At 40.8% G+C, this 27,569-nt stretch overlaps 3 protein-coding genes across 7 annotated transcripts; 1 reads left to right on the top strand and 2 right to left on the bottom strand.

Moving 5' to 3' along the window:
- Positions 1-992: 992 nt before the first annotated feature.
- On the bottom strand, positions 993-10,398 carry LOC109475020 (inositol-tetrakisphosphate 1-kinase-like). The gene is made up of 12 exons (XM_019775551.1): positions 10,157-10,398; positions 7,816-7,993; positions 7,139-7,163; positions 6,665-6,790; positions 6,300-6,417; positions 5,845-5,943; positions 5,692-5,732; positions 5,212-5,307; positions 4,882-4,948; positions 4,564-4,631; positions 4,136-4,307; positions 993-3,797 (listed from the first exon to the last, which is right to left on the bottom strand). The coding sequence occupies exons 2-12, from the start codon at positions 7,971-7,973 to the stop codon at positions 3,289-3,291; spliced, it is 1,479 nt and encodes a 492-aa protein (XP_019631110.1). The 5' UTR covers positions 7,974-7,993; positions 10,157-10,398; the 3' UTR covers positions 993-3,288.
- Positions 10,399-10,476: 78 nt separating this feature from the next.
- Positions 10,477-16,661, top strand: LOC109475028 (hyaluronidase-1-like). Of its 5 annotated transcripts, none has more exons than XM_019775565.1 (11): positions 10,477-10,530; positions 11,106-11,357; positions 11,706-11,859; positions 12,263-12,400; positions 12,635-12,883; positions 13,131-13,361; positions 13,710-13,799; positions 14,196-14,308; positions 14,566-14,716; positions 14,871-15,039; positions 15,722-15,866. In XM_019775565.1, exons 1-10 carry the CDS (start codon positions 10,526-10,528, stop codon positions 14,994-14,996), a joined length of 1,509 nt encoding a protein of 502 aa, XP_019631124.1. In that variant the 5' UTR covers positions 10,477-10,525; the 3' UTR covers positions 14,997-15,039; positions 15,722-15,866. The 5 variants fall into 5 exon arrangements, with proteins under 5 accessions (XP_019631124.1, XP_019631123.1, XP_019631126.1 ...); XM_019775564.1 differs by lacking the exon at positions 15,722-15,866 and adding an exon at positions 16,567-16,661 and having other exon boundaries at positions 10,478-10,530; XM_019775567.1 differs by lacking the exon at positions 15,722-15,866 and having other exon boundaries at positions 10,478-10,530; positions 12,656-12,883; positions 14,871-15,038.
- Positions 15,337-23,612, bottom strand: LOC109475027 (angiotensin-converting enzyme-like). Its single transcript, XM_019775563.1, has 14 exons — positions 23,372-23,612; positions 21,242-21,403; positions 20,880-20,973; positions 20,442-20,585; positions 19,990-20,181; positions 19,675-19,772; positions 19,145-19,439; positions 18,467-18,565; positions 18,028-18,172; positions 17,608-17,709; positions 17,118-17,249; positions 16,509-16,684; positions 16,101-16,235; positions 15,337-15,439 (listed from the first exon to the last, which is right to left on the bottom strand). Exons 1-14 carry the CDS (start codon positions 23,567-23,569, stop codon positions 15,357-15,359), a joined length of 2,055 nt encoding a protein of 684 aa, XP_019631122.1. The 5' UTR covers positions 23,570-23,612; the 3' UTR covers positions 15,337-15,356.
- Between the last annotated feature and the right edge of the window lie 3,957 nt (positions 23,613-27,569).

Raw genomic sequence — 27,569 nt, 5'->3', positions numbered from 1 at the left:
CCGAATCCGAGTTACTGTACTTTCAATATAGCTTTCAATATACAACACATGTAAATCATGTAACGTTGACGTTACAGATAACGCTTTACACGATCGTACGGCGGAGATTTTGACTGTAGCTTAGAATATATCATTAAAGATCATTAAAGTCTCCTGAGTCCTAAAAAATAAGGTTTTTCAGCGGAAAGAAAATTACGCAAGGTCACGTTCGAATAGGTTTATGCCAGTCTCCCGGTAACAAATGCGTGTTTTTTTCTACCCCTAAGGCCAATTTACAGTAAGGAAACATGAATCAATAAATTGATGGTAACAATACTATAAATAGTCATTAGTATGATAGTTCTTACCGATACAGAGGCCGAGCATCCCGTGTTCATCACTCAGTCAGTCACGCAGTTGTCAGATCAGAAGATGACAAAGTTGACCCCATCTTGTCGCCATCGCAGGTGCTCCAAAGTATAGATCGCCATCGTGGGCTGATCTAATCTCCAAGCAGATCATACGCGGTCGCAAAGCAGTATCCATTGGCCAGAGGAGTGTCCGTTTATAGTCGTGCAAACTCCTCTGGCCAATGGATACTGTCTTGTCACCGAAAGCGATCTGCTTGGAGATAACGTTAGGCTCCGTGGTAACTCGTTGTTACCAACTATATTGTATTGACCCCGCCCCTCAACACAAACAAAAGGAACCAACAATGTTAATTCCACAACAAAACAATGAGCACGTCTTTCCAACAGAAATTTCATCATTCAACGGGCAATAACCTGACTCACCGCCTGGGGCACGCTGCACAATCCTCACTGATTTCGTTTACACAAATAACGTTGGACTGTGATTCTAACGTTATAACATGACAAATCACTTCTGAAGTTATGTTTTCTTCGGTAAAAGGGACTGGAATTCTTACTTCAACATTACGGACAATGAGCCATCAATGATATCCGTAAAGACAACGAAGGAAATACATTTGTAGTTAGTTACCATTTGAAGATACTGATAGTCTATGACAGCGTGGTGAACCTCTTACTCCTCAAAAATCAAACTGCAACAACTTTGTTGTTATCGAGGTTAAGTTGTATTTCTACTGTGATGTGAAATTAGCATAACAATTTTGACTCATCTTTGTCTAAAACAGAATCTGTCATACCAACATGACATAAGTGACAACATAATTACTTTACAGACAATACAAATCTCTTATTGGTTAACAATTATCACAAACCCATCAGTACTGTAACTACTATAATTCTAGTAGGATTTAAATTACTAAAAGAAAAGTCTAAACTGTACAATTCTATTCTTTTCAGCCCTACCCTCATATCATAAGATAGGAATGTTCAAATCCACTTTCCAATTATATCCATTTATTCAACAATTTTTTTTCAGTTATTTTATTCAAAGAAATTTTGGTAATAACGTTATATTCAGAAGAGGTTGTCATGCTGAAAAATTCTTGTCCCTCCATCATTCCAGTTTCTTTGTTTAATATATTTTTTTTCAAATGAAATGAAAAATATCTAACGCTAATTAATAATCTTGTATTACCTAATGCCACTTTTGTTATTGGGAACACAAAACTGTACTTCACAGTTATAAGTTAACTGCTTCATGTCATGTCACAAGATACAGAGGCCAATATTAAAATGCTCCTTCGTTCCACTTAGACAACTTTGATAACTTTGCTTCAAGAATGACAATTACTGCACTGAAAAACCAAGCACATTCATTTCTTCATGGGTTATGCCATATATGAAATAATACATGTACAAGTCATTAATTTTGTTGGTTATGTTTCCTAGACTTGCTAGCTGATAGCCTGTTTAGCAGCAAGTTGGCACACATTGGTACTTCATATACATTACTTCACTATCTTCTTCTACAAATACACTGACTATGGTCCAAAATATTTGCTTTTCTGTTGTTAAAAGTACACTGAGATTGTTGAGCAAGTTGGGAATATACATGGACCAGGCAATGGTGGACAAACAGGAATGTGCCTAGAGATTATTATAAACATAAGCTTATTGTGAAATATCATTTGCACAGTCTGATACAAACACTTAACTGTGAAGTGTGCTAACCTCACGGTTTACTGATGCTGCATTTATAGTAGATCTTTAGACACAAAGTATTTCAATATGTTGGTCTTGGGTACCCAATAATATGACTATGTGAGTTGACATTACCACATCTCTCATGTGTAGGGCATATACAAACACCAGATACTAAACTCTCATGCAACGTCATGCTTGTCAAAAGGCATTAGATCTTACTAACATGCATTTGGCTACAAGAAAACTTCAGGTCTATCTTTCATGCTCTACAAACCCAATCAGCACTTCAAAACGTCACAAGAAATGAAATGTTCAAATATTGTTCTGATGTCCACTACTGGTAAAAAAAAACAACCATCTAATCATGTGTGAAAAAAATAAAAAATTGAAAAAAATGGTCTTTTTCCTATGTGCTCAATGACTTAACACCTTGAAACTGTACAACACCATGGATACTATTAAAGTAACTACTGGTACTATTACCATGCTAACTTCAGAATTACTTACAGCAAAGCTATTGCTTGTTTACAAACACTTATTTTGTGAAATATCATAAGTTTACAAACAATATATTCTTATTTCGCTGTCCCTGGCCAACAACATGTACAACTTCTCTTGGGGCAGGTTGGGCGTTAATCACAATATAAAGGGCAAATAATTTGCATACTAATGCCAAGCTCTAGTTGGTTAGCTCGCAGTAGCTCTGAAAAGTTTATTTTCCAACTAATTTTGGGCAGTGGGCACCAGCTATTAATTGGTCACTTCACACTGATATATTCATTTATCTCACAAAAAAAATCACCAGGTACAATATCATTACTTGACATCTATGATGATCAAATGAAATAAATGGTGCTAACAACACCATATTAAGACTATGTTGACACTTCCTACTTGAGTATTTGAGTATTGGTTTGAAACGTCAACATTTAAATTGATATGAATTGACATGCTCATTCTGAGATGCCTCCTTTTCAGATGTGTCTACTGTGTCACCTGATTGGCTAGCTAAAATTGTAATAGGACACTTGATTTGCTAGTTAGTACTAATTCCTGATTGGCTAGTAACTTAGTACTGATTTCTGATTGGTTGCAAGGAAAAATGAAATTGAAGTTGTTTTAATAAAAGTATGAAGAGAACTTCAAATTATTCGACATGAAGTTTAACAGCTGTGATCACATCACTTTACCTTTCAGCCCATCTTTGCACAATCAATTATGCATCTTTTATGTCCTAAACTTTGGCTAATCTCACAAACCCCAGTTTCTCTCCATTGGTCAACTGTTTACAACACTGGTCCTCTTCGGCACTTGCTGTCACACATGCAGGGCCATTCCCATTGGCAAGTCCTCCTAAGTACACCTCCTGTCCCTTGCCAAATTTGGTATAGGGTACATCCTTCCTGCTCACAATGTCTGTCAACCCATCAATCCTTGGATGGGCCAATGTTTCCCCATTGGTCCTTTCTGAGGACTGAAGGTCTCTCCCTTTGTTAGAGTCCGTCCCATTGGTCAGCATGATAAGACCACTGTTGGCACTCTCTGTCCTTGAGCCATTCGTATAGCTTGTCTCATCAGTCACGCTGGCTTTGTTTGGTCCTATAGAAACAGGTACAGACACTTCCGCTCTGTTCAGTGTGTTGGCATTGACTGTGCCAGCCCTTGGTACGGCACTTCGCTGAGTCAAGAGTGATTGCAGGTGGTCCGCCACTACTGAGAAAGGGTCCGGTACCCCATCATAACCTACAGGATAAATAAACATCTAATGTCAATCTAAGGATATCTACTTTTTCTACTAACTTTCAAACAGATTACTGTAGAACTACATGTACCTGCATGGACAATACACAGTGAAAATTGACTCCACTGCTATTTAACAAACAGAATTGTAATGGTTACAACAAGTCAGAGTCAAAACACATATACTCTAATCATTGTTTGGTATTTAGGACCAAACATCAGTTTAGGAGTAGTTAGATACTGAACACCATTATACAATAGCTAGATACATAATACAAGATATCACTAGTCTTGACTAGGGATAATAATGAGAGTAAGACCAACAGAAGAGTGGTACTGACTTGGGAATGCGTTGATATCGATGATAGCATGGCGACTGGTCCTGTTCTCCACGATGATGTCCACGCCAAACAGCGTGATGCCCAGCTGCTGCCGTAGGTTAGTCAACACATGCTCGAACTTCTCCCGCGAGAGAGGGAGGGACGGGCATGACACTTTGTCCCTGCTATCCAACTGGGGATGAAGCATGTACAGAAGTTGGCAACTTGGCACTGTATCATATAGGCAAATTTTAACCTTCATTCTAAGGTAGCCATTTGGAACCAAGTTTGCATTGCTTGTGGTTTTACATAGTAGGATGAAAGTTAAACAATGAGTAACAAGTAGTTATGCAAATTAAAGGTTAGATTGTATTGCATGGCATAAAGGATCCTATCAATGGAAAGAACAAGAAGACCAACATGAGGAAACATGTACATGAGCTCCATACCTGATTGAGGAATGAAGATGAGCCAGCCTTGGAAACATCATGGCTGTTGAAGTAGATTGTACTGTGATCTAAAACACATGCCAGTTTTAAAACATGTCATGACGATTATCATTTACTGTGTCAATCAAAGGACATGTAAAGCTTAACTATATGTGGTGTGTTCAACATTATAAATCTTTCTTGTTTCTTTTATGATAACAAGGCATTTCAAATATACACAATTTCAACATTTAGAATGTTGGCTGTATCACAAGATATGTCTGAGTTGCACAAGTAGTTTGTTATGTCTCAGGGTACTTTAAGGTTTAAGGAACTCACCCCCTGCTGAAAAGTTCTTGAGAGATGGCCTCTCCACAACAAAATAAGACTCGCCAACCACAAACACCTGCGGAAACAAACATTGCAAATATGAACAGTAAACAAATGCCACAGGGTGTGACCTGTATTATCGTCGATGAAAATTCTACTTAATATCAGTTTATCCATATGCTGTATCCCATTTCATAAAAAAATGATGAAATATTTCCTGATATACATATAGCGTCTCGACAGAATGAGTTAATTTGTCAGGATCTCTAAGGTGTTCAAAAGCTGTGTTCAGTGTATCCATGGACTCATATGTATCATTTCAACTAGGTGAAAACATACCTTGTGAAGGACTGCATTGTGGTTGACAAAGTTCTGCGCCACACATGGTGGACTGAGGAGGTCCTTCAACCCTTCAGCATTGAAAATGATGGCCATCTGCAGGCAAGGAGATGTTAATATGTGAACACATATATAAATAGAATATGTGTATTCTCAGTCCCATTCTTGTCTTTTTTTCCAAAATCTGAACTGCTTAATTTTCAATCTATTCAATGACATTCTTATAAACGGAAATCTTTTTTGTTTTCTAATGTAGGCCAATATTACATGTTTTTCTTTCACAAAGTTCTGGAAATTTCACTACATGTAAGTTTTGAAGATAAACAAAACATGCAAAACAACTTTGGTACAAAAAAGATACATGTATTGCAACTTTTAAAGGTAGGAAGGTACAAAGGTTTAACATGATGTGGCATACTCCTATATGCTAGAGACCATTCAAGTGTAGTAAGGGGAGTTGGGAATTTCAATCACATGTACCTCATGTGAAGCTGATCCTTGAGCTACAGATCTTTTGCACACTGGAACAAAAGACATGAAAATTATGTCAAAATACATTACGGTATCAAATTCCACCCAAAAGGATAAATTTTCAGAGAAATTTTTAGAAAATATAGTTCAACTCATGCATACCAAACGGGAAGTGGACTCCTCCCTCCTGTAGCAGCTGCAGGATTTCTGTTCTGTCTGTTGTTCGCACCTCCACAAACTCTGGCATAAAAATGTCTCCACCTGGAAGGCATCCATATTGTTGAATATAGTACATTGTACATGGTATATTCCTTCTACAGTTTTCATTTTTTTCCCCATGCCTCTGAGTTAAAGATGTATCTTAAATATCAATACAAATTTCAGCATCAACAAGTATCTTCCTTCATTATTGTGTTTGATTATTTGTTTTACACCAGTAAACACAAAGCCATCTTATCTTCCAGTATTAAGACCTTACAAAAAGCCTGAAGAGTAAAAGCTCTAGAAAAAAAATGATATTCTGCTTTGGCTCCTTTATCTGAAAGCAGCCATGGCACCTCTAAGGCGCCTCAGTGATGTTGTGAGTAATTTTCTTATGTTGAGAGTAATTTCCTTACCCTTGTCTTTGGGAATACACTCCTGTATGATATGGTAAGCAGTCCAACGGTCCATGAGACTCTTAACAGAACTGAGAGGATCCACAACCACTACTTCAGGGTGGGAACTCAGGTAGTCCTAAAACAACAACATCAACAACACTGGATTCATCTCACAAACAGGACACAAGTGAGGTTGTCATATTTAAAGCCTTGGGATAAGCAAACTTTTCTTCAGCCAAGATGTGTTTTGTAATCTCCAATTGTGCTTCACCTCAGTTGAGGATGGATACTTTTTACCACTGTAACGTCTACAAGACAAGCAGACTTCCTGGACTAAAAAATGTACAAGATTTATCACAGAGGCACCTGACAGGTGCACCTACCTCCACCTGCTGCAGCTGTCCCTGTGCGTGTGCGTCGCCCTCCCGAGCCTTGATGATGACGTCTGTCAGCTTGTGCAGGATGGCGTGGAAGGGACCCTGGGCTGCCAGGGGGCGGGAACTGTCAACCTGGGCAGAGGGTACACAACTGGTAATTACCTTGTAAAATAGTTTGGTTGCAAAAAAATGAACAAGCTATGTATGAAAGCATTGTTTTCCATTGACCATCCTCATTTCTGACATTTCAAGAAAACTGGTAATACTTCGACATTCATCTGTGTTCATGTACATATATACATGTCTTAACACTTTTCATTTAGTACTATTTAGACCAAAAATTATCATTTTGCAGACAGCACCATTTAACCTTCTTGTGCAAAATTGTGACACACATCCACCTTTTACATTTGTATATCAAAGTTATATATATATGACCATCATGATAGAATACCAAAAAGGTAAACAGTTAAAACTCACCAGGACCAGCTCCATGCCTCTGCACCTATAAAAAAACAGATATACATTGTAATCACAATGTGGAGGGAACAAAGTCATCATGTATACTGCTTTCACTGTCACACACATGTATAAACACTACAATGATGCATCCATACATGCATGGCATGTTTTTTTTTAATTTGTGGGTCTTAATTCATTACAATGAACCCGGATGACTGACAGTATATGTAATGCATTCCAGTAGCTCTACACGATTCTAAACGGTAATCATCCACGTCACAGGGGGTGTCTCAAAATATGATTCTCCCCACAAACAGTACTACATTCTCTTACATCAACACATAAAGGTTTCCTCTGACCTAAATCATTAGGCATGCATAGCATGGTGTAATCCTATACATGTACTTCTGCTTGACAAGGCTTTAAACCCCAAACCACAACAATGGACAAAATGCAAAAGATGTTGGTGTGGTATGAAAAACTAGCATTTCATGACTGGCAGAACGTTTTGGGAACTGATTATTAAAATTTAAAAAAGCAGTTAGTTTAACCAAAATTGAGTATGATTTTGCCAGTACTTCAATCTGTTAACATCTGGCCATGTGCTCTAATAGAGTGAATAAGAATTCAATCACAAAATAGTCATTAGGCATTCAACAAATATGGGGAACAGGTACATGCAGAGGTTTACTCACCTACAATACTGAGAGAAAGTGTGTATTGAGAAGGTTTTCTTCTTCTTCTCGCTCAACCAGCAGCCCACCCGCCATGACAGCGAGAGCGCGTCAGCTTTCTCTCCATACTGCGCCATTTGTCCCTGAGTACTGCCAGCACTTCTTCCCTCTTCATCCATTCTGCTGACAATATCCTATCCTACAAAAATGGCAGAAAGAAACATAGTGGAAGTCCTTAATAATAGAAACACCAATCCTCAAATCAGGCTTTGTTCTTTTCCAGGAAAGAAACGTAATCTTCAGTAGAAACACAAGTCAACATGTGAACATTTGATGATACCCTCACACAGTAATGACCAGCAAGTCAGTGGATTTCCCTGCAAAGTCTTAGAAGGACATACATGTAGCACTGAAAATGTGACCTCAAGGTCTTAGGACCTACAGTAGGAGTGGAAAAATACAAGAACCCATGCATGGTTTACGTAACATGAAAACACCAGGGTCTTTTATGGGTCATTTGTGTCCTGCTGTCTCTATGGTCCTGGAATTTTATCTCTATTATGTAAAACTTGGCTTCATAACAATCCATGCACACAAAGGAAACAGGTGCCAGTGTCAGTTACATTGTTTGCCTAAAATTAGAACTACTCTTTGCATTTTGACATAAAAAAGAGGAGGAACAACAATTTCTATAGACCAGAGGGGATCATTGCAGAGGTTATGCAGAATGTAAAAAAAAAACTCATTCTGTCATACCATAAGATGATATGAATGCATTCTACTATGGTGAATCAGACTGAAGTAAAATTTTCAACGGTTGGCACTTTGTATGTGCACTTGTTAATAAATTAATGGTTGCTATACTTAGTATTCAATAATGGTTTTAATTCAGCCCTGGTAATACTAGATAAAAAAAGGTCATTGATTGTTATGTGTGTTTATATACCTGTAAAATTTTACAACTTCTTCAAGTATTAATAAGAACACCAAGCTACATGTAACACTTGTGGGCTATTAGTAGCACAATATTAAGTAACCCAATCACTCGTAAACATGTTCTAAGAGTCTGATCTATTGATACAAAGGCTTAAGACCTGTGATCATTGACCCAATTCACGGGTAACAACTATACTAATAGTAATAGTTAAGCACAAACTTGTAAGCGACATCCGTGTCATGAGAATCATGTCAGTAATGATAGGACCTTTTGATTGAAAGGTGAACCACAAACATAATGGCTGCGTTAAATGAATGACTTAAAATTACTCATACAACCACATAACACGGTCTGACAAACTCTATATGCATACATGCATACTTCAGTTCCTTGCCTAGGGGACTGGCATACCTTTTCTGCTAAGGAAGTTGGGAAGAATGCTGATTGAACAGATTAAGGAAACAATATTTCTACGAAAAGCGTATAACAAGCGTAACAAATGTAACAAGGTGAAACAAGCGTCACCATTGTTACACCAGTCCAACAGGTCTGGATCAAGTTCTAGCTTTGTTGTTAACTTGGAAATTGGGTTTCGCCCAAATCCTGGTGCTATTCGCCCCATTGTGTTTCAGTGGGAACTGTCCCTCATTGGCCCTGTGAGTAAAATGTGCCGCAAAAGGATATCGAACTCAGAGATTTGAGGATGAATTTAAAAACAAAAGGGGGGGTTCAAGCACCACCAACTGGCCAGTCCAACTAGTCCATACCCTTTTCTGTAGCCTTGTGGTTGGTGTGTTTGGTTCATGAGCTGGTGGCCCAGGTTCGGCATGGGTTTACAGTACTTCTCACCCCTTTGTGTTCCAGTGTGTAATGTCTAAATACTAGTAAGTTTTCAGAACTTCAGTGTTACAATATAATAGATAAAACTGCATGATGATTCTCTACTACTAGGAACAATGACCTTTTTTATGTCCAGTACTAAACAATTAAAAAATCTAAGATATTAACAATATCAACTATCACACACCTGAAAAATATATAAATCAGACATTGAACTGTCCTTGAACATCATAATTTTATAAAGATGATAATGACCCATGTCATCATGTGACACATTGATTGATTTGTTCTGTTCCAAAGATCAAAGTATCGAACAAAAAATCTGAACTTTGTGCTTTTATCAGTTTATGGTCCGATTGATGCGCTTCGCATAATTGTTCCATGGATGTTTAAAAAAGCTTTTATGATCCATGATAACCTTAGAAAATTAGATTCAACACAGGCAGATCTACTTGATAACAAATAAGAAACCGTCTACTAATACTGCGGCCAAAAAGTTGGAGTTGTGTTTACAGGGCCGGGTATTGTATACAAATATATTTTACTAGAAAGTCACAAAAGTGGGAGGGGGGCAGTGAACATTACCTGCAAGGTCCACGTGATCTTCACGCACACACTGGGCCTCCAACAGCAGGTTGTGTTTCCTCGCTTCTTCAGGTCTGCATGAGAGTCTGTAGTAACGTTGGTGGTTGTCTTCCTGGTGTTGAACGTTTATGGCTAGTTTTGCCCCATGATAAAGCCCGTTTCTAACGACAGAACGTTAGCGCGTCGTGCAACTTAGCAAACATTTTGGTCCCTGCAGGTATTCTATCCCAGCAAGCGCTGCGGCTGGAACAAACTATGTTAACGCAGGGGGGCGTGGACGGTCAAAGAGAAACAAAAGTTCAGACATCTACTTATCTCCATCAATGATTTGGCTCTATCAAGCAGATTCTAACCTCAATTCTTGCCTCCATGAAGTATTTGGAGCTTTTGATTTTTTTGTCTCGCTGATTATCGAAATAAATTTGTAAAAAAAATAGCATAATCTTTTCACAATTTTAGCTGCTGGGCTTCTCGACTCAGATTAAATGCACTCTTTGCTTGTAATGTGTTACATGTGTTGAAAGTCATATCAACAATGATATCAATTATGCAAGTTATGTCTATATTCAAATATTCTATGCATAGTGATGTTCACCTCTGACCACGTGACTTACACATGTCACAAGTATGACTTTCATTGGGCTCATTGGTGTTCATGTTTTGTTCATGGTTGAAACATACAACATACAAACATACCCTCACGGGGACAGAAGTGGCCAGATTAAGTAAATATTTTGTTTAAATATTGTGACATAATGGACTATCTAGCACTACATCTTCTTTTCATGTCAGATGATAGAACTAAGTTACATGTAAGGTTATGTTCTTTTCTTAAAAGATTCATTTCTAACGCTACCAGGTAGCTCTGTATATATCTCTACATACAAAGGCAGCAGAACAATAAATCTCCTACTGACTCTCACAGGTGCTGTTGATTCATTCCGGGCAGGTCAAAGTTCAGGAGGTTGAGTGACAGGTGGCCCGACCAGTACCTACGCACATATTGCAGTCGCTGCTACTGTTGGATACTGTTGTTGTTGTTGGATGACGTTTACCACATGAGCCCAAGTTCAAAGACTACGTCCCTCGTCCTACTGTTGCTTGGACTGGTGTACGTCACACACGGAGGACCTGCACTACCCGACAGACCTTTTAACATCGTGTGGAACGTCCCCTCTAGAAAGTGTGCGGAGAAGTTCGGGTAAGGGTCCAACCCGATACCGTGAGTCGTTGTACGATACCACAGTGACTGTGTTATCGGCGTACGTTATCGTAGCCAAGCCTACACAACATTCTACAATATCGATACAACGACGGATGTGACATAAATCGCTGTATTTGTATCTTTATATCGTAAAATAGACGATTTGTTAATGATTTAAATTTTATCTAAATTTTTTTTTCTGGCGAACTGAAGACAGAAGTTTTTGTGTATTATTTTCTAACATTCATGGGCTAGAAATGTTAAAGTTTTGGCTAAAACCTGTATCACGAGTAACTTCAGTTTGTGTTGCATGAAATTTAAGTTTGATGATAATTCGTTCCTTAGTGTTGAGTTCGACTTGGACGAGTATGACATCGTGTCCAACCCTGGGCAGGAGTGGAATGGAACATACGTCACCATTTTCTACGAGAAGAACCTCGGGCTGTATCCGAAAATACACGAGCCGACGGGTCAGGACATCAATGGCGGGATACCACAGGTGATAGAATAGACATTCAAGACAGGCATCTCTTCTAACCTCCTTCTCACATCACATCTCTTGGAAGAATAGCTGTCACCCTAGCTCGGGTAGGCAGCTAAAGGAGAGTTTTTCCTCAATAAAACCTCTCCTGTATTTTCATTGTAACCATGGTCCCTTCTCTCCCCACCACACGTTACTCGGAGATGCATTACAGTATTGTAAGAGATAGCCATACCATTCTACACATGTATACGTGATTACATTGGGTATAACAAATATTGAAATAGTCTAAGACGTCTGTTGATAAGAGAACGATGTAAATTACATTAAGAATTCTGATCAAGGGGAAACGAAAATCCTGATACCCCTAGATATGTACAAAACGTGCACGGTCGTAACTGTATTGAACTGTACATGACAGGAAGCCGACATCGAAGCCCATATTGCCAAAGCTACGGACGACATTTACCGACTGATTCCCGACGCCGACTATCAAGGTTTGGGAGTGATCGACTTTAAACCATGGCGGCCGCTGTGGAACCGAAACTGGGATTCAAAAGTAAGTTTGGACTAGACTCGACATCTAATGCTAGTTCTGTTTAGAAAAATTATCTGAAATGCAACTTTGTCTATTACAACTTTGTCTACATGTATTTCAAATGGTAGTCCATACGACGACCACTATGAACACCACAAATGTACGACATTATATATTTGATATCATATACAAGTTGCATGTGTGCTGGTTCTACACACTCTTAGGGGAAAATGAATTTCTATCTTGTTGTTATCTAAGAATATCTACCGAGTTAAGTCAGAAGACCTCGTCAGACAAACATCACCGTATGCGTCGAAAGCGGAAGTGACGTCAAAGGCGAAAGAAGAGTTTGAAGGAGCAGCGAGGATGTGGATGGGGAAAACTTTGAGTCTGGTGAAGACGTTACGCCCGGGAGGCTTCTGGGGGTTTTACCTGTTTCCAGATTGTTATAATTCCCCAGAAGAAATTAAACTCCGGCAGGGCACAAGCTATGACTGCACAAAGGTAACGATGCCTTATGCCAAAGAACTTAGTGAAAGGTATGCATGATGTATAACATAGAACAACTAGTTGAAGGTCAAAGTCATGACGTCAAAGCAAACAATGACTAGGAAGGATCGAGCACTTTTAATCGACGACGTCAACGATAATAGTTCGTGCCTCATTCTTGGAAGTGCCAATGTACTTGAAAGCGAGAATGTCACCATACGTGACCGCAATGTCATTGTAAAATGCTCTTTACTTTCTCCAGGAGGTGAAATCTGACAATAACCGGCTACAATGGCTGTGGGAGGGGAGCACGGGTTTGTACCCTAACATATACCTCACAAGCGTCTTCAAAACACTGCCCAGTTCGGAACAGTTTGTTCGTGCCCGAGTGGCCGAGACGTTCCGAGTCATGGACGGTCGGCAAAGTTCATCTATCCCCGTCTACCCTTACGTGCGTCTTCGCTATCGGGATTCAATGGAATGCCTTGCGAAGGTTATCAATATTTTTGTCTTCATTAGTGGGCATTTGTTTATAAAAGTTGTGAGTTAATGAAACATCATAAACGGATATCAAATAACTCTGGACATCATATTGGTTTTGGTGTCTATGTGTGCTGTCTGTTTGCTTGCATTGTTTGCGTTCCACATGTGTTTTCCAATTTACTAGTCAGATTCATCGCAAAGTAACATTTGCAAGAAGCAAAAGTCAGAGTTGGCAGAGTGACAGGAAGCAAAGTTCAGATCTCATGATCAGTATGAATTTTCCATATGAAAAGATATTGCTATTTTTCCTGTGTTGTTCAGACCTTTACCTTTATCTCTCATACATTGTTCTGTATAGGCTGACCTGATCTCCTCCATACAAGAAGCGGCAGGGCAGGGCTCGGCTGGCGTGGTCATCTGGGGGGCGTCTGCGGACGTCAACTCCAAGGTAGGTGCACCGATTCTGACGTGAAAGCCCCGGTTTGACGTGGCAGTTGCTAATTTTGGCATATTTGGCAAGTAAGCAGAACTGTCTTGAAAATGTATTGTCATGGAAATGTCTTTGATCTCACTAAAAGTTCAGTGTAAAATATGTTACTAATAGACAAACCGTCTTATCGAAGTATACTCTACCTAAACTACCACACGATATCATATAATAGACGTTGATATCTGAACTTTGCCCAGCCGGACATTTGGGCACTAATATAAATGCTGTACTATATTTGTAGATGTTCTACTATAAACAAACCGTACTTAAAAGTGAAAGAATATTCAAGTGATCTTCTCTGTTGAAAGGGGATTTATTTAGACTTCCAATTCAAGGATATTTCATAATTTTCAGGAGAATTGTGTATCCCTACGGGATTACGTAACCTCAACATTTGGGCCATTCGCAAAGGAGATGACGTCACAGGCGGCTGACTGCAGCAGGAGAGAGTGCAGCAGTCATGGCAGGTAAGAGAGGACCGCACTACCAAGCAGAGGCTTAGACCTGTTTTGGACATTTTGTATACCTTTTTAGACATTTTTGTGGGATTTTCGTAGTATTCTTGCCTACCCAAAGATAAGACAAAATAGAAAGCGAAAAAACGTAAAATTTACGTCAAAATTTGCATGTTTATAGGTTTTTAGTGCTTTTTTACTCTCCATGCTGCTCCAGTTACTTATATATGTTTTGGCTAGCTATTCTAATTCTTGAGCTGTACTCACAGGTGCGTGACTTATTACGAAAAGGCGTCAAATGACGAACCAGTGAAGACAGACAGATCGGGCCTAGTTCAGGAAGGAGTACAGAAGGCGGTGCAGATGACATCAGAGCCACCAGGAAGCGCTGCACAACAAGAACAGCAATCACACGAACAGGTGTTTTTTTTGGCTACGCCTTAGGGACAAGGCTATAATTTTCCGGTATAAACAACACACTAGGTCATCTCCTCGCTGATATATTGCAACATTTGATAGATAGAAAATTGGATAGCATGAACAGTTAATGATGCTATTTCCATTGATCTTACAGGTCATATCAAGAGAATATGCGTCTTGGTTTGGTGAGAAGCTGCAGTATCTACCAGGCCGGCAGGGGACGTTATGCCGCTGTTATCCGGGTTGGACAGGAGAAAGGTGTAGCGAACAAACAAACTGAAGACACAGTAACAACCTACAGCAATTTCTGTTACATATTTGTAGTAAGTTACACAAATAGACAGGCTTTTATGATCGTATGCATGATACAAAATTATATCAAAACTCGACTACTCATCGACACCATATTTACCGTTCCAGGTATTTTTGTTAAATTATTTCCAAAACCGTAAAAGGTTTATAACAGCGGTTTGTATATTTCAATATAACCTTCGTTGAATAGTAGCATTGAATGCGAGTTTTCTAATTGCTTTCCTATCATCTTGTGAAAACAGTAGTATTTAGTGTTAGGATCGCTGCGTCCATCATTGCAAACACGTCGTCACATGTTTAGATCATGACGTCGACAGTGTTCGCCCTCTCAGTCCCATGACGTCATCACTGCCGAGGCCAGTACTGCCCAGAAGACGACAACAAGTGATGACGACATTCCCGAGGACACATCTGTGGCGAATGACAAAGTGACGTCGTGAAAAGTCAAACAATAACCGTCTTGGCTTGATGCAATTATTTCAAACCTTCGAAAGCTTTACATCTTGCATTTAGCTTTGGGACAATAAGAGCGCTAGCGCTGAGACGAAATCATACATATGTTTTTAAGTTTGTGGCAGTTGTATATAACACGTTGACAAGTTTGGAGCTGTTGATTTAACCAATGTAACGTTATGCTTTACTTTTGCCGGTTAGGTATTCTTCTGGCATTCTATTTTGTGACATTGCACACAGGTCTCTAGATGTCCGACAGTACCTGAGCTTGCCAGAGGAATTTGGCACATAGGAGTTGATTTGCGCGAGAGAAACTAACGGCGGACAAACTTATCTGACCATTGATTTTTGTCGAATTCTACTATCCAAACCCCCTTATAAGTAAGACCTAGTGGACGCTAGTCCCTATACTATAGACCGATCCTGAAGCTCCGCCCAACTTCGTCAAAACATAGAAATATAAATAGTTGACGGACATGCAGCCACTCTCTCATTGGTCTAACCGCTAATTGCTCTTCTCTCATTGGTTGAACGTCTAATTGTTATGGACATTCGGGATCCGTCTATTACGTCGCGTGAAAACGCTCTATAGACCCTCTGACCCAGGCGCAGGACCTACCGGACGGCGTGTCACAGAGGATCGGGTCCTCGTCCGAGTCGTCGTCACAGTCCTGGATCCCGTCACACCTGTCGGCTGGCCGGACGCACCTGGACCCGTCAAGGCACATGAAGCCACCTGTTCCCTCACAGTCGTCTGTACGGGTCAGCGGGTGGAATGGATTAGGCGATTTAGAGACAAGCAAACGTCTTACATATACCTGTAGTCCCCAAAGTCTAGATATACGGGATGTTCTACAATCATTGCATTATAGAAACTGAACTGAAAGTACGGGGAAGAAGTTAACATTTAATTAAATTGGCAGACAAATATCGTAATCTATCTAAAGTGTCGTACTCGATACAGTTCTTTTTTGCATTTACGTCTTTCCTTGATATTTTTTTGATTCTCTAAAACGTAGTGACTGACATGGTGGTGTCCAGCCATTATTCCAGCCCAGCGTCTCGTTCTCGTTCTGTTTCTCCAGCCAGTCGATGAGAGGAGCGAAGTACTGCAGGATGGCGGAGGCAGACATGTCACGGCGCCCGGTCAGAACCTCGAACGCCTCCGGCCAGGGCTGGCTCTTTCCCATCCTCAGCATTTCACTGGGAAATAGACAGAAACATTCTGGTGTTTCTCCCACTCTACCCCCCCCCCAAATGTTTGAAATTGAAATGTGTTTTTCATGTTTTAAATAGACTGGAATATATATCATGATCAAATCTGGATGCCAGGTAACGTTATTGAATACCATGCTAGAATATCTAGATCTGATTCCAACAGAACACATCGGATTACTTCTCAATTCTGTTTTATTTTTGCGATTTCATTTGCCAACCCCTTAGTAGGTGTTTGTATGCATAGTTCTTGTTGCTGCTTGTTATTTTCTGACTGGCAGATAAATGCTAGTGTGACATTACTAATTCAAGCTATTTTTTTCAAATTGAAGTACGTTTGTTTACTTGATCACGCCAATACTACACGTTTGTTTTAGAAAATATAGTAGTGCTGTATTAAATACTAGTATATATGGCTTACGCCAGTTTGCTTCCCGCTGTTTCCTTCATGGGTCCGGCGGACGCGTCACACTTGTGCAGGGCCCCGGCAAATCCTGACAGATTACACATGGCCTCGTGGAACTGGAACTGGATGACGAAACTCACAAAGTATCTGTAGAACATACAACAGAATTCAACATAACTCGGTAGGCTACAACTACAATGCGGTAGGCTACAACTACTGGCAATGAATGAGGTGGGCAACACTATAATGAGATGGGCTACAACCTATATATAGTGAGGTAATCTACGACAACAATGGCCAACAATGAGGTGGGCTACAACTGCCGTAGTACGATGAGGTAGGCAACGGCTACAAGGTAACTACAATGCAGTAGGCTACAACTCGTGACAATGAGGTACACGTATACGTAGGCTACGACTACAATGTGGCCGCAAAGAATGGGGCATCGTCAGCACTTGTATTTTTAACATGATAGAGAACACGTAAGATAAAATTAGCACCGTACCTAATGTATGGAGTATTAGCGGGAACGTGGTACTTGCTTCCAGCATCGAAGTCCTTATCGGGGTTTCTCGGTACGGGCGGTACAATGCCCTGGTACTGAGTCCTTGGAAGCGAAATGTGAAAAAAGAGACTATAGTAAAATATCAGATATTAATTGCAGAACATTTGAAAAAACGTTATCATCAGTTATTAAAAAAAAATATGTACCAATACATTTGTAGTCATGAACTGACTAGAAACATTTCGCTTCAAGCCATGTGCCATAAGGAAACGTCGCAACGTGGCCACCAGCTTGCACCATGAGGCTTATAGGGAGAGAAAACTTGTGCTATAGGAAATAGACTAGAAATAGATAATACTTTTACGGCGAGTCGCTAGTGGTCAAAGCCGTTGGGAAACACAAACCGATGTTAGAGCGTACCTCAGTTTCCACCACTCCTCGTTGTATTTGTCCGGTGTGATGCTTCCATCGAAAACCCTCCACCTCCACTGGTCGATCAGATAGCCGAACGGAAGGAAGGCGATCTTCTCCAGGGCCATTTGCATCAGGAAATTGATGTCAACCTCTGCAAAAGCACCGCATTTTTATAGAATGGGCCTTTCCGGTCAGTACTAGCTGAACGCATTAGGCTGGGATTAGGCTAAGAGTAGGGTAACCAAAGACAATTCACTGAATGTTTCGAAATCGTTCTCAAGAAAAGCTATAGACCGCAACAGCATTCATCCAAAATGCAAGAAGGGATATCAGAATTGACAGCAGATCTTGCAAAGTCAACACTAGTAAGTGGCACTTCCTCGACCACAGGCTGGACCGTGTTAAGGAAGAAGAAGTTTTAACTCGGTGTGTTGTACGTACTTACCTGGATCGTCCACTAGCTCAGGGAGGAGTCCGATCTTGTTGAGATGGGCGGGGGTGGACACGGACAGCGCCAACAAGTCACCCACCGCCTCGTGGAACCCTGTGGTCAAAGGGACATGTACCACATTATCTTGAACTTTCTTTTCTTTTTGGCATTTTGTTTCAAAATTGGGGACCCAGTCTCTTTACAGTGAGAGTACTACTTAAATCATTATTGTTTTCCATATTTAACATCATGTTGATGAAAGGACAATACAAAGAAATTAAGCATTGTTACAGAGGTTGCCTATTTTGTACCATTGGAAGTCATTCAGCACCAAGGACAGACATAGTAAAACATGATCTGTTTTCATATTTCACATCATGTTGATCAAAAGACAATGCAGAGGAGTTACGCATTGTTACAGCAGTTGCTGTCATATGCTGTTATGATTGGAAGACATTCAGCACCAAGGACAGACATACATACAACAAGAATGCCAAATATAACATTGTTACTTATTCATCATCAAATTTTTTCTTTGCATCTGGTTGTGATGAATATCTTAAGTACTTCTAGACTGCAGTGCTTCCTGATATAGCTATGTCGCACCGATAGAAATTCCTGTCTTACTGCCCGGGATGTCACAGCACAATGACGACCATGACGTGCACACTTTCAGTGTTCCCACAGTGTTACCTGGATTAGCGCCCTCTCTGAACGGGATCGGCTGGTGCGCGTACTGCAGGAAGTACTCTATATGCCCCATCTCGTGATGGACCGTCACCAGGTCCTCCTGGTTCACCTTCGTGCACATCTTGATCCTGACGTCGTTGTCCAGGTAGAAGTCCCAGGCCGAGGCGTGGCAGACCACGTCCCTGTCGTCAGGACGGACGAACATGGTCCTGTCCCAGAAACTGTCCGGCATCGGGATCTGCCCCATCTCACGGAAGAACTGGTCTGACAGGTTGAACATCCTCAAGGCGTCATATCCCTTCAAAATACATAATATAAGATTATATGATATCAGATAGCGATGTGGGATATAGCATGGAAGGTCGTCTGTGTTGGGATACGGAATTATTGTAAAAGTTGACCATGATCACCAATTTTTACCAGTCTATTCGACCCCTTCTACATGTAACTTGATTGAGCCAGGGCGGGGGTCGCTACCAACTACCAATCACCATTGACCCGTTGCTCACTTCACAATTTGGAATTTTTCTTACCTGCCTGACCATCTCATCCGTTACGTCAATGCTTGGTTTGTTGGGAAACGGAATGACGAGGTTGTAGATGTTTCCCCACGTCTGAGCCCACATGTTACCTGCGGCGGATACCGAGAGAGCACCAATAAGTTATAACCTGACAGAGAGACGGGGGACGGTACAGACTTCATGGCACCTTGCTGTCAGCGATTGCAGACGTCACATGCCCTGTTAGATCGTTTTAGCTTTAAGAAGACTGTGATGGAAACGGCTGAAGATTCAGTGAGTTTTTTTGTGTATGTTCGAATGCAGTTGAGATTTTGAATTCAGTCTCACCCAATAGATGTGCTGGAATCGGCCCCTCTGCGTTCACCATTTCTGCTCCGTACGTGTTAATGAGTTTGCGCCTGACGTAGGCGTGTAGGTTCTGGTATAACGGCTGCAGCTCCTGGTAGATGTTCTCCAGCTGCTGCTGGAAGTCTGCAGTCTCGTACCAGGAGCGCCAATATTCACCTGTGTCGCTCCAGCCTAAAATACAGGCGGAAAATTGATTTGTAAATGAACAGCTGTATGCAAGTAATGTAGTTTTCCAATATCTCTAAAAGAATCGTTATTTGCGGTTTTCAGACAGTTTTAACCCTTATCGTACTAGCCTGGTTACCAAACCTATTATAGCTCCCGAGTCCTACATCCTCTCCGCAAATAGCTATTTGCGGAGAGGATGTAGGACTCCGGAGCTATAATAGGTTTGGTAACCAGGCTATTATCGTACTACTGTTCTATCTTACCATCAGCTACCACGGCCTCATTACTGAGGTCCACGAACTTGGAGTAGAGATCCCCGAGACGCCGCCCGGCCGCGTCCCGCCAGCCCTCCCAGCAGAACAGCAGTCTGTCGTAGTCCGTACTTTCGGCCATGCAGTCTTCTAATCCTGTGAAGTACGATCGGGGTATCGCCAAAGTTCATGATTCCAATGTACAGTGACAAAACGAATGTTATGAAGAATATCACATGTTTTCAATACTCCACCCCGTGGTCTTCTGATACCAAAGACTCCGGCCCTGAGGCGTTGCCAATAAGTAGCAGTACAGATCAACAGGGCAAATTAACAATCCATTCATTTTCTAAATCTAGAATTCAAGAATAAGGAAGTGACAATCGTGAGTGCTGTCTGAGGAAACATCCGAATGAAAAGGGTTTTTTTTATATTATCATTCTCTCTTACCTGGGTTGAGATCCAGACACGTTTCTGGGTTGTCATACTCGCAGGCCTTCCCCGTGCTGTAGATCTCTTCCATCTCCGACAGTAGATTGTTCAACTGTAAATAGAGCAACGGGAGGGATGTGTAATGTGTTATATAGGTATGGTATTTATTGTCAGTATTGCAACATGACGGGTAGATTTGTCAACTTGACAAAACGCAGTTTTCAAAGGAATACTTTGAAAAAGTCTAGATCTGTACTTTGAAAATGCATTCAGATACTTTGAATAGTTGTTTTGAACGCATGCACTGTACCACAATGAACTCAGAGCACAATATTTTACTACTCTGCAATATGTTTTTACCACTATGGATGACATCGTACCTCCTCTAGTTTTTCTTCGTCCTCCAGTGCGGCCGTGCCCAGGGTGGTGATCATACCGAACAGTCGCTTCACCGTGGCATTGCTGAAGTTCTCCCAGTCATACTCGGCCGCGTCCGTGGCCACTTCTTTGGCAAACTTTGCCACCTCCAAGTTGAGTTCAACCTGTGGAATGATTAAACCAGTCTCTGAAATATCTAACTAATGCACTTTGTCAACACGCACAGTACCTGTCAATCTTTCACCGGTCATGCGCCGGGTTCGTAGAACAATTAACCGCATGATAACCCCATGCACCTGAAATGTTTGATCAAAGTCAAAGTATTGAGTCGCGTTAGCTGCTAATTGGGGCCTATGGGGGGCGGAGTAGGGGAAAGGCTGTGGTGGTAGAGAGGTGTGTGTGTGTGCGTGCGTGCGTGTGTGTGTGTGTGTGTGTGTGTGTGTGTGTGTGTGTGTGTGTGTGTGCGTGCGCGCGTGTGCGTGCGTGCGTGCGTGTGCTTGAGTGCGTGCGTGCGTGCGCGCGCGCGCGTGTGTGTGTTAAAATAATAACGAAATGCACAAAGCAGACAGAAGAAGTTCAGTCGTAGGCTTTCAGGTACCGGTGATTTTTACATGAAACAACTCTTATCACACAAAACTCTGATCGTTGACGTTCACGTTTATAACGTCACACAAACTAGCAATACATGCCCTGTACCATGGGAATACATCATGACACGTTATGTTCTTTCTCGTTCTATGGAAAGAAGTGCTTTAAGTCTCTCCCCGTCTCCCGTCACTAACATGTGATTGAAGGGGTTGTTTTTTTGGTGACGCGGCCTCGTATCGATCCCCACTGTGGAAAAATATGACCCTTGCAAAAACCTAAAAAGGGGTTAAACAAAGGGCAGCACGCGCGGTCCTCAGGGTGGTGGCCTGTGTCCGAAGTCCATCTCACGTCTGGTCCCAAACGTACAAAACACTCGTTACTCTGACTACGTTATGAGCACATCTATCTTGTCTGTAAGTTGCCATTCTCTGCTAGTTGGCCGTTTCTTCACCACAAAATAACTGAAAAATGGGTCAAAAGAAAATAAATTCTTTCTGATTTCTCTTCTCCTATGTTCTTGCTCCTCGTGTTTTGTCACATAATTTTCACCCTTCCTTCGTTGTCTTTTTCAGTGTAGTTTTCGAATTTGTTCGTTTCTTTTTCTTTGTGTACGACCTGCTGTTTTAAACTAAGTGATGATGATGTTGATTGTGTTTATTGCTGTACTCAGGTAGGAAAGTAAATCTACACCGTTAAGTTATGTAAGCTTCTGTTTTGTGGGTATTTGTTTAATTTAAATTTCTTGAGCAGCTAATATGCAGTATGTTGTTAACTTGTGTAATGGCAACCAGGTCACGTAAAATGATTACATCTGGAGCAATTTTGAAGTGCAAGTGCGCTGTCGACAGCTCTGTGTGCGGGATTATTGGGTTGCCAAAAGTAATACACAAGTTTTCTAGTCGACGATCCACGGCACAACGCCATTGGTACCTCGCCAGATCCCGGTAGACAAAATAACATGGGATTATTACTTGGAATTGCTGAGTTCCCTATATAAGGGACCAGTGTCACTAGCTACAGTGATTGAAAACTCCCACACAAAATGCTACCATTACATCCAAGTTTTGCTTTTACAGGGTGGCGTTTAGAGGTAAACACAGTGTTTTAGTTGAGAAAAGATTGTTCCCGTAACCCGTGACTGGTTAGTTTGCATTTTATGTACATAGAAAAATGCCTACATCTCTATGGCCCCGATCTCCGAGCAGATGTAAGGATTACGAGCGTTTTTTTTTATTGCAACCTCCAGTACGTATGTCTTTTTACAGTAGTGCGCCTGTTTAACTATTCGCCGGCTTCTGTGGGTAGCCCCAAGAAAGTGCGCACCACGTGCACCATACTAGAGATGGACGTTGAAATGGTAGGTATCAAAAATCTCTATAATCTGCTAGATGATATACTGTACACCCTCTGAAACAAGGACACGGATATACATGTATATATGCTTCACACTTTACTTGTTTCTAGTTTTGTCCAGATACAAAGGAGTAATATAAATAGAAGACATAGATTCAAGTTCAAGGCCTAGTAACAAATCGTGACAATACCTGTTTCTTAGCGTTTTCTTCGGTCAAGTTGGTCTGGTAGTTCCAGCCAGCGATGACGGCCCGGTTCTGTAGTTCCTTCGCCCGTGTGTCGTATTCTTCCAGAAATATCACTCCCTCGGATTCGTTCTTCTTCTGACAGTGAGTTGGGACGGAAAAAAGAACGATAAGCACGATACCGTATGGGACAAAACGCGCCATATTTTTTCGTAGCCTCGGACCAGCAGGGGCAGTGCTTGTAATGTTAACGCCCAAAATGAAAGATGACCTAGCGTTTGTTCAAAGGGTACAAGGATACTCCCTTTAATTTGGTCACGTGCTAGCTTGTTACTCGAAGAAGTTATTTAATGATATCGGACCTAATAAACCGCAACGATGAGTTTGATTTTTTGTCGCCTTTAGTCGACAGTTTTGCACTTACGTATATATATACTTGTTTTGAGCATATAGTTTTGCGTTCGTGCATTCAAAGTTTGTGCACTCATGTTTGGCAACGTAACGGTTAATGATTGATATTAAATTCTATTTTTGATGCCGCGCTCTCTCAAATTTAAAACGAATAACCGTTACAGTGTGTAAAAAAATAATAGTGATCGGTCGGCTGCAGCGGAGGTTATATAGTTAAGTTATTATGTTTAGACAAATGCTATATTTTCATCGAGGGGAAATAGAAAATATGATTTGAAATCCTCTATCTGGTACACATAAAAGTACAGTATTTAGTTAGACATTCTGATAATGAATTTCCGCGTGCTCCACGATGGTTGATTAACTCCAATCGCATTTTAATGCGTTTAAAATATAAAAACTCCTACCGAGTGCCTAGTTGAGCTCTACGGCGGAGAGCTCCTACACGGGCCCCGCACTGGGAGCCCACCCCATCGACGGTAAACTGGATACCAGACTATACTAGCTGATCTGCTTGAATTTGAAATGAAGGGAATGAAGGTCACTCCAAATAAACTAGATAACAGCGTGTCATTAACTGCCACGTACTCGGTAACGTTAATGGTGCTCAAAAATCAATAATCTTCTTTCTCAAGTGGCTCATTTAGACTGTCATTTTGACGGTGATCTTTTTTTTTTAGGAGTACAGTAAGGTCCAACATTTGGGACGATTTAATGACGGACCAATTAGGATTGAAAGGAATGGCTATGCGAGCTTGTATGAAAGGAAGGCCCAAAGCTGAGAGATACGCGAATGTCCGACAACAAAATTGCACATGACAGTGACCGGTCACTCATCGGATTAAATAGCATATTCTTCAATAGATAAAGGAAGAAAGAACTCACACAAACCAAAGTTGAAATCGAAGAAAGACAACTTCAAGTATGATAAAATATTTCTCAAGAAATCAATAACGTTACATGTGTGTAAATAATTATGCTGCGAACTTCCCCCAAAGTATAATGGGACATCCTGAAACTCCCACGTTGCACTGCGAACCACCTGATGACAACATGGCGGCAGGTTTGTGATGTGTGCAGACTTCGGGCCAGTTTTAAACGTTATGACGGGCTGTAGCAGGTTCACGGGCACAGGTGAGTGTACAGAAATAACGGCATACCATCTTTGATACTGCTGTGTAAAGGGGATGCTCGTTAAGCCGTGTATGAGTTAGTAACGCCACTATATGTGCAGTGGCATGCTCCGACAAGCTTTGGGTTCATGATTTTATGATTTTCATAATTTGTACGGTTGCGTCAGCAGCTAGCAGGGTTGGAAAATCTAACTCTGCAAACCAAGCTGTCTGCTCATTTGATTTTTTTTATGAAGGACAGGTGCGTGGGGAACCAATGGGCTTTACACACGTGTCAGTCGCGTGTGGGAGGGGGTTTAGTAGAAATTCATTATGACTGTGATTGATGCACACATGTGGTACCTAGTCTCCAAGCAGATCGTATGAAGATCATAATGTTTGACGACTGTCAAACTTCTATGTCAATGATCAGTCTATACCCCAAAGACGACTGTCAGAGAAGCCAGGCAGTCAGAAAACCAATCCACCCCAACATCTGCTTGGAGATCACATGATAGTGATACCATGATCTTGTGACCCAGGGTTGAAGATTTGGGTCACCTGGTGCTGATATCCCAGTGTTACAGTGTCCCAGGTCTACACGTAAATCAACACTTGGACTCCCTTCACGTACATGTAGCATAGCACACATCAAGCATGGCTGTTTTTGTTTACATCAATTATTGGTAGGGTCCGTAGGATATGCAACTCATTTGTAAACAGATCACCAAACTACATGTGCAACCCACTATTTGCCTACCACTGCTTGGTCACAAGTTGGTGTGATGTCATGGTGACCATGTACGAACTCAGACTCTCTTTTTTGTTCTCTTGCCCTATGCTGCAAGGGATTAATCAATAGTTATCGATAACTGGCATACTAGAAATTGTATTATTACAACTTGGTGCCATTGGTTGTTCCACCTTAAATTTTGCCAATATCATAGATCTTTGGTTTTGCTTCCAATTTATTTATTTATGATTGTTTGATACATTGACCGAAGGTAAACTCTTCACCTTAAAATACCTTGCACTATATTACATCCATAAGGCTTTGTCATGCTTTAGTGCATTATGATCAATTTAATGATTTCTTTGACTGCTGTGCTGCTGCAATCATCTGAGGAGTTGATATCATTACAGAAATCCTTGTTATTACAGAACATGCCATACCAATTTGTCATGATCATTTCTCATATACACCTCTGCTTGATTAGATTAAAGAAACGTGCAACTTCCCAAAACAGCCACGGTTCATTGAATTCCCCCAAAACGCTGAGGCTGAACTTCATTATCTATCAATAAACACAATCAGTGAATTATATAGTCCCAGATCGCTACCCTCAGTGCCCCTGGACTTGATCTCATCTTAAGATCTATGAGCTACCGCCCGTTTTGCGACCATTGTCATTCCTCATTCCCTTCCGGGGGGACGAGAAGTACGTACATGAATCGTTTACGGATCAGGGGTTGTTCCTATTGAATGGAAGTTGTACAAGATTTACACTGCTAACGTATGGATTGCTCTGGATGTAAGCCTCAGGGCCTAATGATTTTTACAGCAGGTCGACCCAATATCAGAACCGGCCGACTTATGAATCTTTAGCATGGGCTAAGCTGAAAATATGACTACCGGGCAATACTGGGTACCTGTCTAAGGTTTTAAATCTACATCTGAGCACCTCAATCTAAATCCAAAGGTTTTAATTGCAGACATACATCATGTATGTCACTGTATTTGTATAAGTTCATATTATCTTTACATGATTGCATGGTAAGTAGCAAATAGGCTAAAAGTGATAAAAATGAAAATGATTAGTTTGCCTCAAGTGAAATGCAACTCCACTGTATGAATATTGAAAGATATTCTATTATTCTATATTCTAATTACTATAACAATGATTTTATTATTTTCCTGACACTTAGGTGTTAAAAATATGATATATACTGTACTATACATTTAACATCTTTACATATGTAAACCTACAATGAATTAGGTGCACAGCTCTAAATTTGGGTGCACTAAGGTGCACATGCACCCAGTATTTTGAATTTGAGGCAGAGCCCTGTAAGAGAAGAAAAAAATTGCAAACTATTATTCATGACTTATTGTGATATCCTGATGTCATATATTCAAGGAATTATAAGCATAATTAAGTAAGAAAATCAAGAAATTTATCAGAAGTTTGTGATTTTGAATTGAAATGCTTTGGCGATAGGAAACAATATCTAATGATTTGTGTAATAACTGTATGTTTTGAATTCAAAATCAAATATGACAGTTGAAAAGCCACGCTGTCCCAGGTGATTAAAAATTGCCACTATACCAAGGCAGACATTTACATGCATGTCAACCCCCTCCTTTGATGTAATAATCCCCCATCATCGCACCGGTATGGAAACATATTGGTTTTCCACTCTCCGACAAGTGGCACCATGCTCAGAACTGTCAGTCTTAATTACTACATAAGGGATAACTCTAATACCCAACCAAGGCCCAGGAGAGGCTTTCCAATAGAGCTGTCAGAGTGGTGATAGATAGACAGGCTGCTCTTCAAAGTAACTACATGGGGCCTGGAAGGAATATTCCCATCTCGCATGTCTGTTGAACTAAGTAAAGAATTATCCCAAGGTGATTGGAATTTTCCTTGGAAGAAGTTCTGTGTTGAGTGTGTGTGTGT

The sequence above is a fragment of the Branchiostoma belcheri genome, unplaced genomic scaffold (assembly GCF_001625305.1).
Source record: "Branchiostoma belcheri isolate BF01 breed outbred unplaced genomic scaffold, Haploidv18h27 scaffold32, whole genome shotgun sequence".
Lineage (NCBI taxonomy): Eukaryota > Metazoa > Chordata > Leptocardii > Amphioxiformes > Branchiostomatidae > Branchiostoma > Branchiostoma belcheri.
The sequence above is the reverse complement of the archived record's forward strand: the minus strand, read 5'-3'. Positions and strand labels throughout refer to the sequence as shown.

Excerpts from the sequence above, each read along its gene's own strand:
- LOC109475020 (XM_019775551.1), bottom strand. The coding sequence starts at position 7,973 with ATGGATGAAGAGGGAAGAAGTGCTGGCAGTACTCAGGGACAAATGGCG. Across the intron at positions 7,164-7,815 it reads ACTTTCTCTCAGTATTGTAG|GTGCAGAGGCATGGAGCTGG; the intron begins GTGAGTAAACCT and ends GTTTTTTTATAG. Across the intron at positions 4,308-4,563 it reads CATCTTCATTCCTCAATCAG|TTGGATAGCAGGGACAAAGT; the intron begins GTATGGAGCTCA and ends CTTCATCCCCAG.
- LOC109475028 (XM_019775564.1), top strand. Across the intron at positions 11,860-12,262 it reads TCAATGGCGGGATACCACAG|GAAGCCGACATCGAAGCCCA; the intron begins GTGATAGAATAG and ends TGTACATGACAG. Across the intron at positions 13,800-14,195 it reads CTGCGGACGTCAACTCCAAG|GAGAATTGTGTATCCCTACG; the intron begins GTAGGTGCACCG and ends CATAATTTTCAG.
- LOC109475027 (XM_019775563.1), bottom strand. The coding sequence starts at position 23,569 with ATGGCGCGTTTTGTCCCATACGGTATCGTGCTTATCGTTCTTTTTTCC. Across the intron at positions 20,586-20,879 it reads GTGTCTGGATCTCAACCCAG|GATTAGAAGACTGCATGGCC; the intron begins GTAAGAGAGAAT and ends CGTACTTCACAG. Across the intron at positions 17,250-17,607 it reads GCTAATACTCCATACATTAG|ATACTTTGTGAGTTTCGTCA; the intron begins GTACGGTGCTAA and ends TATGTTCTACAG.